Raw genomic sequence first — 12,562 nt, 5'->3', positions numbered from 1 at the left:
TTCATGCCAGGACCTTAAAATCATCAGCGTCTTCATTCACTCAGTCGGCACACATCACGCTCTCGCTGTGACTGGGGTTTCAAATTAACTCCCAGCTTACTGCACAGTCAGACTGTACAATCATTGGCTGAATGTTAATGAGTCATTGGACGAAATAGACGTCATTCATCATAGCAGCACCAGGTTTTTTGTGCCGTTTTCTTTCTTTTTTGACAAATAAATTACCGGTATTGATTGTATTCGTCCTGCATGGATGCAATCAAGCCGCCGCAAAGAATGAAAGTGTCACTACTAAAAACAGAGTAAACAAAAAGTGGAGTGCCAGCAGGAGGCTGATGATCTCACGCTGGGACTCCCGAGTCTCGAGCTCGTTACGGCTGCTGTGGATTTGTGCCGACTCGTGCTCGCTATGTTGCCGCCACTCAATCCTGAAGGGCAGTCAGTGGGAATTACTCATCACAACAATCAGGAATGCCCGATCTCCGTCCCACCAACCAGGCTCTTCGCAGACAATCAAGAGGAGACGTGTGTGAAGAGAACTGGCCAATTGCCACAAACATCATTCAAGCCCTTGCTGAGGCAGGATGGGGACAATAGAAAGCCTGAATAAGTTTTTTCAGTCATTGGCTAGATGGGAATAATGTGCTCAATCATTACGATTACATTATAAGATTTACACAGGCGGATGACATTGTTCTACTGTATTACCCACCTGTGATGATCAGACACTCATCATGATCCAGAGCTTCAGTAAAGAGGCGAGACACAATGAGCTCAGGGTTGATGAGAAAGCGGATCTCCTCTTGAACGAGACCCGAACTGGTGACACCTCCTCCAACAAATTGATTGGCAAAATCCACCTGAAACCCAAAAGGAAAATGAGTCATTTGGTTTGATTGAGTGTATTACATTTGACCCGTACCAAGCTGATTGGGAAGCCTGACTCCTAAACTTGTTGTCCCAGGAGCAGTGCTTGAGTCCTAAGGTCTAAGAAACCCTCTGCTGAGTTGGAGCATTTGACGTCTTTTGTAATCTTTCAAGTAGGACCAGCTCTAGAATCCGTTGTTTCTGCTCAGACACATACAAGTCAGAAAGCAGCCATGCAGAAGATATGATTCTCGATTTGAAGACTGTTAGCCGTTGCTCATTAGCCTGCAGACAGCTGGGAGCAACCCCTGTCACAACCCCTGGAAGGAAGGCGCATAGGGGCAGATGTCCCCCAAGTGGTCACTCAACTATGAGGACAGCCAGCCAGGCTGCCGAAGTCTACTTTGACAGGCTGTCAAACAAGCCCCCCCCCCCCAACCCCCACAGTGGAGCGGCCATCAATCCGGGCCCCGGCGTTCCCGGGGGCTGGTCATGAGCGCTCGTCAGCTGTCAGCTGGTGGCGACAGGAGGCAAACAAAAGGTGAAAGGCAGGGTGGGCCATCTGACAAGAGAGCAGGAAGAGCGGCTGATGTGGAAAGCGGAGCGGCCTCGGAGGCCTCGACCCTGGTCCCGGCGCACCCTCTCGAAGGCCTTTTCAGCAGCGGTAAGCATTTTAGATAAAAAGCTACAGAATGGAGCCAATCGAGTTTCTTTTGCACAGAGATGACACAAACCTGCCAAATCATAGCCGTAACAGCAGATCCGGGATTTTGCAATCTACCTCCACCTTTTATACAGAACCCAGCGAAGTGGGATATGTCTACGAACCCTTATGGAGAGACGTCCAAAAATGAAAACAAAAAAAGTCCATCTTGTAGAATATCCTCCAGAAAAGTGTTCAAGAGTACAAACAAGGACACCAACCCCATATTTCTTCTTTGTGGTCACATGTCCAAATACTATTGTCTATATTCCAGACCAGTGGTTCACAAACATTTCACACTAAGTACCACCTCAAAAAATCCTTAGTTCTTCAAGTAACACCATATTGACCAACATTAAAATACAGTAGGGTAGATGTGTTTATTTCTAGAAGATATCTTTGCTATTATTGTAAGCCACTGTAACATTATAAAGAGTTTTCACATCAACACTGCACTTAGATATAGGATAATGAAAAAGTATTCAATTAAAACATATTCGACATAAATGTAAAACAAAAAAACAAAGACATTTAAAATGATGCCTTAATGAATGAACACAAACAGTTTGTATAAAGTAAATACAAAATGTATTGTACTTAAAAGTTGAACACGACTTGAACTTTATTTAACCAATACACTGTAATGGGGAAAAAAAAGTTCAAGCTGCCACATTATGCAGTTTTATCATGTATTTCAGTGATTCTTTTGCATACCACTCGAACGGATTTGTGCCGACTCGTGCTCGCCACCCATTTTTAGAATCACTTTTCTATACTACGCCTCTGTCTTACCTGAAGCATTCCATAACCATCATCTTCAATGGTCCCTTCGGATGCAATGTACAGCTTTATTAGCAGTCTCTCTGAGCTAAAATGGGAAATGTTTTTATTACTTATTATTACAAAACGCTGCTTATATTAAAATGATCAAAATTTTGACATAATCTATACCTTTCCCAGTCTGGAAGATTATCCAAGCTTTTTCGTGTGAATGTCACCAGACCATTAGGCTCTGAAAAGCACAAAATGCAGGGAACCGATTTGTCTTCTTGTATCATTAAGCATATTCGTGAAAATAAAACCAAAACTTACTTTGCTCAGTGACGCTTTTGAAGTAGCACATCAGAGTTTTTAACTTCTCAACCTTTCTGGACGAAGACCCCTCAAACAGTCTGGAGGCAAAAAGCGATTACTGACACTTCTGATTTAATGGAGCATTTGTTTTATTGATATATGTAATAAAATATTTCAATATATTCGTGTCTTTTTTTTAAGATATCATGCACTTACCAATTAGTTACAAGTGCAGGTACATCACAGGGTAAACTAGTACATATCTGACAGTGTCATTCAAAAGTAACTCTCATCTTCGACATAGCTCTTGTATTGCATTACATCAGCTTGTGCATCACCCCTGAGTTTATGCTCATTTATTAAACAAATGCCTATTTTTTTTTGGGGGGGGGGGGGTTTGTGACATCACAACTCCACATACTGAGTGGAGATTAAAGTGTCACAGAGATGGGAGCCGTCCACTGCATCCACGTGAGTTCAGTCGTGCTTTGATAAGAATTAGTTCACCCCTCACTCAGCCTCCCTTTCAGTCACTTGCCGATTATGTAGGATCTCCTCTGCTGTGGCCACAATGGAGTTCGCCTCAGGCACGCCATCACTTGTGCCACTTTGTAGCACTCACTCTCCCACACACACACACACACACACACACACACACAAAGCCGTAGCTGGAGTTCTGGCCTCCTCCTTGGGGATACATTAAGACATCATGCGTTGCTTTTAAAGCAAGGAAGCGTGAGGTCAGTTCCACTTTCCTGACAACTAATGTACACAATGCTGCTATTGGCGAAGTTTTGAATGCACATTAAATACGCCATCTCACTTCTGAGCGCGCTATAAGTATTTTCATGTGAGGGGGAGAAATGAAATGACAAAAGGTCGACGCTCTGAAAGCCCCTGAGGGGAACGAGAATCTCATTCATCAGACTCTCATTTTGTGTTAACAGTGGAGGCCGGTAGCAACAATCCTGCGTCGGTATAGTCCTGAGGGCGAAGTGTCTTTGACTTGACTCGCTGGTGAGAGCAGGCTTTTAAGTGATGACGGAAGGCAATATGGTCTTGGGGGAATGTACAATTCATTTACAATTATATAACATAGAGTGGAAGCACAAAATTTGTGCAATTTGGAGTGCAACCAAAATTTCCTGAAAAAAAAATATGCCTCAAAAGTCAAGCAAAACAATTACTGCGCATGACTTCAGCTCAGTGAACATGTTTTTATGACGAAACGACAGAGGGTACAAGTGTGATGATAACCGTAGAGCTGCAAATTGAGCTTACTGTGACCCGGGAAGCATCTGTTTGCTCAGTACAATAACATCACTAATACAACGCTCCAAAATGAATTTTACCCAGCGGCTAATAATGTTACTATAATCATTCCACACTAAAGAAAGATGCTTTGAGATATGAGCGTTTTGAGTTACGAGTATGGTCAAGGAATGAATTAAACTCACTCTAACCCTAAAGCATCACTGTAACTTGCAAATATTGCATGTACATTTATTTTCATGTTCTTTACATTTTTAATAACACAAAATCCCAGTAGGTAAGAACCAAAAAAAAAAAAAAACATTGAAAATCAAGCATGGGATTAGGCTTGCATAAAATCGATTGAGAATCACACGCTTTTGCTTGCTTATCACAAAAACAAAACCTTGATGTGAATGAACTTGCGATGCCGCTGCGCTCTGTCACAGTCTTCAGCCAAACAGCCAATGGCATTCTCCATCTGACTCGATGCTAATCGAATTTTCTCCTCCATTTAGGTAATTACACCGCGATGCCATCAAAATTGGGGGCGGGAGGATGTCTGTGCGGCGATCAACGGGCTGATTTTGCATGACATCTTCCAGACAGCTATTAGGCTCGAGAGTTACCTGAAGAAGTTGATGTCCGGGTAGTTGCTGTACTCGCTGCGGCGAGAGTTGCGCCGCGGGAAGGTGCAAAAGAAGGCGTTGGCGAGCAAGCAGGCCACCTGCTCCTGCGACATGCTGATGGAGTGGTTGGTGCCCCTCTTGAGGAGCGGTATGGGCTGGAAAAGAAGGAGCAGAGCCACACGACCGCAATGGAAGGTCAAAATCATTTGTTTAGTCCATTTGCCGAATGAGAGGTTGAAGGATGTCACGTAAGGGTACCAATTTGGCACGACTCTTGCCCGCCTCTTGAACGATCCTTACAATTAAGGGCCTCAAATCTAGAAAATAAGCTGACCAACTAGTTTGTGAGGCATTAGTAACCTCTAAACGTCATTACAGTAAATACCTTTATAAAAACACCTCTAGGCATTAAATATATAACAATTAAATGAAAAACAGGAAGTGCTGATGTAACTGAGCGTGTCTTCCTGTGCCACATGGCGATGTACTCTTACAGAGCACATCGTTCAGAACCTCAAAATGTCCGACGTCAGGATGGTCGCAAACCGAGGAACCCTTGTCTGAAATACTTGTCGGACAGCGACAATTGCTTTTCACACAATAGGAACCAAAGTGTGAAATGGTAGCCCCTGGTAACCACTTGTGTGTCATTGCTGATTATACAGAGGAGCAACATGGGGGGATTTCTATCTTTTACTCGCAGTGTGAAAGGGGCTATTGGATGATAGATTTAATGTTTAATCAACCCAGTTCGAAACCCATTTATGTAAATTTAATTAAGGAATTGTCATCTTGAAATCCCAGCAGATGCACAAAACTGGGCCATAATGCCCATAAAGAGCGTTAACATGGGAAGATCAATAGCTAGGCTCCTTGACCTCAGCGCTTCGACTGCCGTTTTGGATTAACTGTCATGCTGTGTGCGACCTTCGGGGTCAACCCGCGGCCGTTGCGGGGCATGGACGCAGACTCTTTCGCGGTCAAGTGAGTGCGCTGGTTAGCGATGGGTGTTACCTTGGTGCACAGCTCTGACACCCTCAGTGCTAATTGCACAAGCTTTGGCAGCAGGGAGCCAAACAGATGTTCCGCGGCGGCAGGCTCCAGGACCTTGGAGAGAGGGAGAATGTCTGTTTATGTTTGTTGCCTTGCCACGAAACTCACATGTGACACGATTAGCAAGTTTGGAATGTCTAATTTCACGACGGCTACAGCTGGTTTTGCACACCTTCTGAAAAAGGTCTAATTCAAGCACTTTCAAGTTCATTCGCTTATAAATCCAGTATTTACATATTTATTTAGTATTTATTGAAGTTTGCATGTGATTAAAATGATTAGTGTACTACCAGTGTATTATGCAATAAACAAACAAAATTCAATTTCTTGACATCAGTGGGTTACAGCTAAAACTAATTTGATATATACTGCATTACAAATTATTATGCAAATGATATTTTTCTCTGCTTCAGTAAATAGTTGATGTGAATGACAGTCAGCATAATTTCATCATCATCAACCATGAGCATAATTCTTTTTTTTTTTTTTTATAACTAAAAGAAAAATTTAAAAGACACTGTTCCAAATTACTATGCACAACAGAGTTTCAAGACATTTGACAGGTTCCAAGGAAGTGAACATAGCCATTTGTTGAATTAGCAGCATTAGGAGGTCATATTTACTCAAATCAAAAGCTATTTCAATCAAAAACATCTTAATAGGTCATGTACATTTTGAAATAGGGCCCCTTATTTGACAGCAGCGTCACAATTTTTGCATCCATTAATCTTTGCTTTTATTTTTTTAGATTTTCTGCTTGAATTTCTTGGCAGGATGTCTGACTTGCCTCCCTGAGCTGCTGTTTGAATGTCAAATCTGAATGAAATTACAACAAGAAGTCAAGATCTCATATCACATCTACAAAATGTTAATTTATCTATCTAACAAGCCAAATAGTCAGTCAAATTTGAAATAAAACCTTTTCATATCAACCTAAAAAGATCCAAGATTAGACATCAAAACCAAAAGAGTAACAACTGATAGCCAAATAAGGGGACATGTCCTATTTAATATATGACATGTTTATCCCCACACAAATGTCAAAAAGCTCAATCATGGCGCAATCTCATCAGTACTGCTAGGCCGAGCCAATTCATTAAACGCTCTTTCGGATGGTGGGCGTGTAAATGCAAATGGCCAAGGGTAGTGGAGGACTTGGTAGGACAAGGAGCCCGGGACATTTGTACTATGGCAAAGGAAGCCTGACTAAACACTGTCATTAAGTATGGAGCTTGCTCTCCGATGGGCGTGATGAATGAAGCCACTTGGCTAGGGCGAGGCGCCGGATGGAGGCCGAGCCCTTTTAAATCAGCGCCAGGCGGTGCATCAAATCAGCTGAGCCAACTGTGCACCGCTTGATTCAGGTCCGTACATCACGCCAAACTGACAACATAGTCAAGAGGGTTGCGTGCACAAGTGTGTGTTGTGCGCCATCCGTTTCTATTCCCCACAGATCCGAGCAGTAAAACAATCTGCTCGGCTGCCTTCACAAATAACACGCACACACATACGCAAGCTCGTAAATTTGGCCGAGGAGAACTGTCCGTCAACAGTTTTTGTTATGCGTGAAGTGTGTGCGCAGCGAGATGAATATTCAAGGGAGGCACCGGGCCCGTCACTCTGTGCCACTCATGTCTACTTCCCTCTGACACTCAAATGCATTCACGCTTTCCTGTCTTCTGTGGTCTGAAAAACATATATTGATGATAGACAATGCTCCCTGATTATACTTTAGAGGAAACTAAAACCTATGTATATTGTTTATCCAGATACAGATAGCAATGAACCTTTTACAGTTTTGAGTAAATCTATCAGGAAATTAAACAATAAACAGTCAAAGGCAGCGGTCAGGGCAAGCAAGGCCTCAAAATTTTTTATTAATCTATTCCAAACAATCTGTGTCTCCTAGTTTCTCTTTGCTGGACTAATTTCTGTACACGTATGTGGATGTTAGATTATTTTGTCCAATCAGATTTCAGCTTCATGTGCTGCCTCGTCAATCTAATCTGCCCAGGGCCTTCGGAATCAGCAGTGCTGATGTACACCGCGTTCCAAATGATTATGCAAATGATTTTCTTCTCTGATTTTCCTAAATAGAAAATGGCAGTTGACATAATTTTCAAGTCATCGACCGTCAGAATATAATTAAAATGTTTTCGAATAAATCGCCCAATGTTGTATATTAGCAATGAGACCGTTTCTTTAACCAGTCAAGATTTAGAATTTGTCCTCACAGTTCAGCATTTTTCCAATCTTCTGATTGGTTGGTCAGGGCACAACTTGTACCTGTTACACAACCAACTTTGAGTACCAAAACACATTTGTAAGTGAGTATAATTTCTTTAAACATGTTATTAGGGAAATATTGATTCAGAACTGCTCCAGATGACGTCAATAAAGACATTCAAAAATAATTAGTCACTAAAACGTTGCTAAAGACCACGTCTAATTATGGCCTACCTAAGTCTGCGCAGTATTTATATATTTAAAATGTCATCAATCAAGCAGACAATATGGCATAAAAAATCAATTATCTTAACCAAATTTTGCATTGTTCAAAGGCTTTTAACATGCTGGGATTATACCCCCATTCTAATGTGGTTTATAACACGCATGTGACGCCCGATTGATTCGACAATAAAAAGAGGGTGGGGTAAAGTGCGTACTAATGTCAGCCATTTTCCTTCCTGACAAGTTACCAAACGTGACCTTTCGGTTAAGAGATTAAATTATTGCTCCACACGCCCACTTTGCTTGTGAAGGCCGGTAACATTCTTCCCGTGCAAAATCCATTATGTTTTTTGTTTTACAGATTGACCGCAACACATTTTTCATCATCACGTCCATGTAGGGAGGGAAAAAACAACAACAAAAAAAAAATCGATGTATTTTTTTTGCATCAAAATGTGATGTATTCTTGAGGCTGTGGCGGTCGGCGTGTGAGTTAATGGCCTCTCTCCTTGAGAAAAATAACACTTTTTCAGATTTCTCATGTTTACAAGCCCAGGAGAGATTTCTCCCATCACCTAGTGTCACAGCACACAGCCTTTCTGTCTGAACAAATGGAATACTCTCAACGCCTCCTGAGCCAGACAGTGGGTGCAGCCCTTCCTGGTTCTCTACACGCAGTGACGCACGTAGAAAGGGAGGTGCAGGGGGTGGAAGGGGTGCAGCAAAACCCTCACATGATGAATGGCCTTTAAAGGGGGGTCGGAAAAACACTGACACGTATTGTGTTGGTCAACGTGCTGTGAGTGGGAGTTTGTGTTTTTTTTTTTTTTTTTCCCCCTTGTAACTGTAAAAAATCATTTCACACGGAATGACATGGCAGTGGGTCAAATGCCTTTAGAAAGATGATTACGCTCAGTTTTGGCCACTTTTACTTAAAACTCCTGCTTACTTCAAACTTAGTATTTTTTTGTTTTATAATTGAATGATTGATTAGTTCCCTGCAATTGGCTGGCGACCAGTTCAGGGTGTACCTCGCCTGTCGCCTGAAGATAGCTGGGATAGGCTCCGGCACGCCCGCGACCCGCGTGAGGAAAACCGGTACAGAAAATGGATGGATGGATGATTGATTATAGAGTATTTTCCTTCTGCTTATGTTTCATAACTTAATAAAAAAGACGCTTACCGTTAATCTGTGAATAATGCTACTGTGGTGACTTAATTTCCCTCATTTGATTAATATAGGATTTACGTATTGATCTTTATTGACTATACTGTACATATAGTATAAAGTTTACCTTAGTGCAGTACAAATGTAATGCAGTGAAGTCCCACTTCTTGGCAGTAGAAGCACAGTATTTCAGTATCGCATTCTGTAATACATAAAAAAAATACATTTCTTATCAAACAAACAAATTCACCTCCGTATACAATATTCTGACAGAGCCCAGTACATCTCGTTTTGTAAAATACTGACGCCATCTAAAGGCGTATTGTGGCAATGACAACAACTACAGCGCAGGTTGGTAAATAAACTTGCCTTCAACTCAGGAGTGCTTGTAATTCTTCTCGTCAAAGTCTGCTCTATCAGCTCCCACCGACTCTTGTTCTGAAGTTCTCGTGTTTCCTGCAGGAGGAAAAGTTTTTTTTTTTTTTAGAGTTTTATAATAACAATAATACTATTTAGTTAAAAGAGCCTTTTAAAAACCATTTTACATAGGTTAAAAATATAGAACTATTACAGCCATCCATTCTCAATAGTGTTTCTTCACATAAGGTCACACATAAGATGAAGCCCTTTACCACCTGACTTGGAGGAAAAAGCAGGGTACACACTGGCCAAATTCAGTTCACACCGACAAAAAAAAAAAAAAAAAAAAAAACATTCATTAAGTCACATTCACACCAAAATGTACAATTTAGGGTCTTCAGTTAAACTAAGATGCTGTTTTTTGGAATGTGTGAGAAAGCCGGGAATCCAGAGAAAACCCACACAAGCAGGGAGATAGCATCCAAACTCCATATAAGAACGACCAAACAGATTTGAAACCTTAATTCATAAATGTGAGGCGGATTTTCGAAACCGCCACTCTGCTAGCCACCACTTGCTACACACAATAACATTTTATACATAATTACCAGTATTACGTTGTTTTCAAAGAATATATACTTTTCTCACAAAACATGGCAATATTTGCTTTTTACTGCTCATTTCAAAATCAGCCCAAAAAATGTTATTTATTTTGTAAACGTTTAGCGTGATGGAAGCACAATGGCCGAGTGGTTAGCACAGATTCCACCCCAGGGTCGGACGTGAAGCCTTTTAAAGTGGTGGCATGAGCCAAGTTGAGGTGGCCCTGTCAGTAGTGGTCCCGTATATTCGTGACATAATATGATACGTTTCAATGATTTCATTTTTAGCGTTTTTATACTGTATTATTTAAGCCTTTAAGAAAATATTACTTCTGTGTAGTTAGTTGTTTTGCAGTCTAGGGGTGTAGAGAGAAAAAAAAAAAAAAAAAAAAAACAAGCATGTTAGCTTCATTGAACACTATGATCACAGCTGTGAATGTAACTATGAATGGTTGTTTTTCTATATGTGCCCTGTGATTGGCCGGTGACCAGTCCAGGGCGTACTCACCCACGATTCTAGAGAGGTCAAGTGAGATGAAAAACGATGGACAGATTAGTGTGACATTACCTCATCTTGCACAGGAAATAGATTCCTGCTGGAACAGGGCATTTTGACATGGGCATCATCCCAGGTATCGTCAAATGTGGCAGGATACGGAACACTTGCATGACCAACAACATCTGTCTGTTAACAATGGGGGAAGGAAATGCATGTAATAAAAAAAAAAACAAGAAAAAAAAAAACAATGACCAGCATGCACTAATCATAAAAAGTTTGGGATATTCTGCTTTGGGGTGAAATTTAAGGATTAACTGAAAATGCATTATAACTAACAGGTGACAACAGAGCTAGTGAGAGACTAGGGAGAGTCACAGAACGGGATAGAAGTGGATGTCCTTGGAAATTAATACAAAATTAAAAATTAATAAAATGATACAGGTTATTGTTCATTTTAGGTTAATCCAGAAATTTCACCCGAAAGCTGAATATCCCTAACTTTTTGTGAGTAGTGTAGGTTTCAATGATGTGACGAAGTAGCATTTCGAACCCTTATCATCACAGTGTGCACGCCAGGAACATCCTTGAGCGGAGGAAGTGGTCCGCCACATCGGGGCATCCTTCTCAACTCGCCAACCGGCGTCCCGAGCCAGGTGGGGTTGGGTTCATTTTCCTCATCCGTATCCCTTTTTTCACAGCACTTATCAGGCTTGCCTCGTCTCAAGCATGCGGACGAAGGGCCTGAAAAGAAGTCTGTTATTTTGGCTTTGGCAAAGCACCCCGAGCTTGTGGAGCCTGACGCCACTTCCCGTTTCTCTGAACCGCCATCTTGAAGAATGCGTTGACTTTCTGAATCCATTAACGGGGCACAGACAAGGCCGTCGCAGTCCAGGTCTTGCGGTGATAGAGGTTGCGTGTCTTCATCAGAGTCCGAGACAGCATTGTGACCACCATGAGAGTGACCTGGGGGGCTTCGAGGGCCATCCTCATCCATCATTTCAGAAGCGTTTTGATTTGGGGTGGGCTTCAGTAACCATCTTTCCAGAGTGCTTCTGGACCGTTGCTGCCTGGAGCCGATCCTGCGATGGGAACTTTTAGTTTTGACGCCTCGCAAACCATCCATGTCAGCCTTTGTCCTTGAATTCATCTTATTGCTGTCCTCTTCTCGATCTAATGTCCCATTATTGTTGTTCTGAATGCATAATGTTGAACCTATGGCAGAAAAAAATGTGTTTGTTTTAAACGTAAACTCATTTAAACTTGGAAAATGAGCTGATTACCTTGGAGAGATGATTTTGATGATGGAGACGGGGTATCAATTCGGGCTCTCTTTACTGACGGTTCAAAGTCTGTCATTCTGTAAAATGAGGGGAAGAAACTAAGAAGAGCACATTAAAGGGACACATTACAAAACAAAAAAAGATCAAGGGACTCAAGTGTTTGTACTCACAATGAAACTTTACGACGATCTGTTGCTTAGATTCCAGCAAATGTACAGAAAAGCTTATGTGACCTAAACCCCTGCCGGAAATAGTTAACCGCATTACTCAGCTACCCGGACATTTTGATATTGTCTACGAAATGATACATTAACATTGCTCGGCCTGTAGGATTTGGCAATTTATTTAGCTTGTGACGTAGGTAAATAAACTGTCGAGACATTGATGTCATGTGAGCTAATCTAGCTCGGTAGCTGGGATACCAAGCTGTAAACAAAGTCACACACTGAACGCCCAGTTGGGAATGAAGACATGATCTCGAAACATTGTGACGGACTCAACGCTTTTTGCTAAAAGGAGAAATGTGAAGTTGAAGCGGAAAGAACACGACCACGTCCCATTATTGCTTTGCTGTGAACTTCAAACTGTATGACTTCCGTGTTGTGTGACGTCAGGGCTCCTACGT

General features: G+C 41.7%; 1 protein-coding gene across 5 annotated transcripts in view; it reads right to left on the bottom strand.

Moving 5' to 3' along the window:
- LOC133395223 (poly(ADP-ribose) glycohydrolase) overlaps window positions 1-12,522 on the bottom strand; it is a 48,067-nt gene extending 35,545 nt beyond the window's left edge. For 4 of the 5 annotated variants that reach the window (XR_009767214.1, XM_061663979.1, XM_061663981.1 and 1 more), the window contains exons 1-12: window positions 12,108-12,522; window positions 11,938-12,014; window positions 11,208-11,869; window positions 10,727-10,843; window positions 9,566-9,652; window positions 9,324-9,398; window positions 5,539-5,631; window positions 4,525-4,679; window positions 2,663-2,742; window positions 2,522-2,582; window positions 2,363-2,438; window positions 713-860 (exon numbers count right to left, since the gene is read on the bottom strand). Coding sequence is in view for 4 of the 5 variants with exons in the window: in XM_061663979.1 (XP_061519963.1) it covers window positions 713-860; window positions 2,363-2,438; window positions 2,522-2,582; window positions 2,663-2,742; window positions 4,525-4,679; window positions 5,539-5,631; window positions 9,324-9,398; window positions 9,566-9,652; window positions 10,727-10,843; window positions 11,208-11,869; window positions 11,938-12,013 (1,630 nt within the window). In the remaining variant the exon portion in view is untranslated. Of the gene's footprint in view, window positions 1-712; window positions 861-2,362; window positions 2,439-2,521; window positions 2,583-2,662; window positions 2,743-4,524; window positions 4,680-5,538; window positions 5,632-9,323; window positions 9,399-9,565; window positions 9,653-10,726; window positions 10,844-11,207; window positions 11,870-11,937; window positions 12,036-12,107 lie in introns of all 5 variants that reach the window. The other variant, XM_061663980.1, reaches the window with a different exon arrangement.
- Between the last annotated feature and the right edge of the window lie 40 nt (window positions 12,523-12,562).

The sequence above is a fragment of the Phycodurus eques genome, chromosome 19, assembly GCF_024500275.1.
Source record: "Phycodurus eques isolate BA_2022a chromosome 19, UOR_Pequ_1.1, whole genome shotgun sequence".
NCBI lineage: Eukaryota > Metazoa > Chordata > Actinopteri > Syngnathiformes > Syngnathidae > Phycodurus > Phycodurus eques.
The sequence above is the reverse complement of the archived record's forward strand: the minus strand, read 5'-3'. Positions and strand labels throughout refer to the sequence as shown.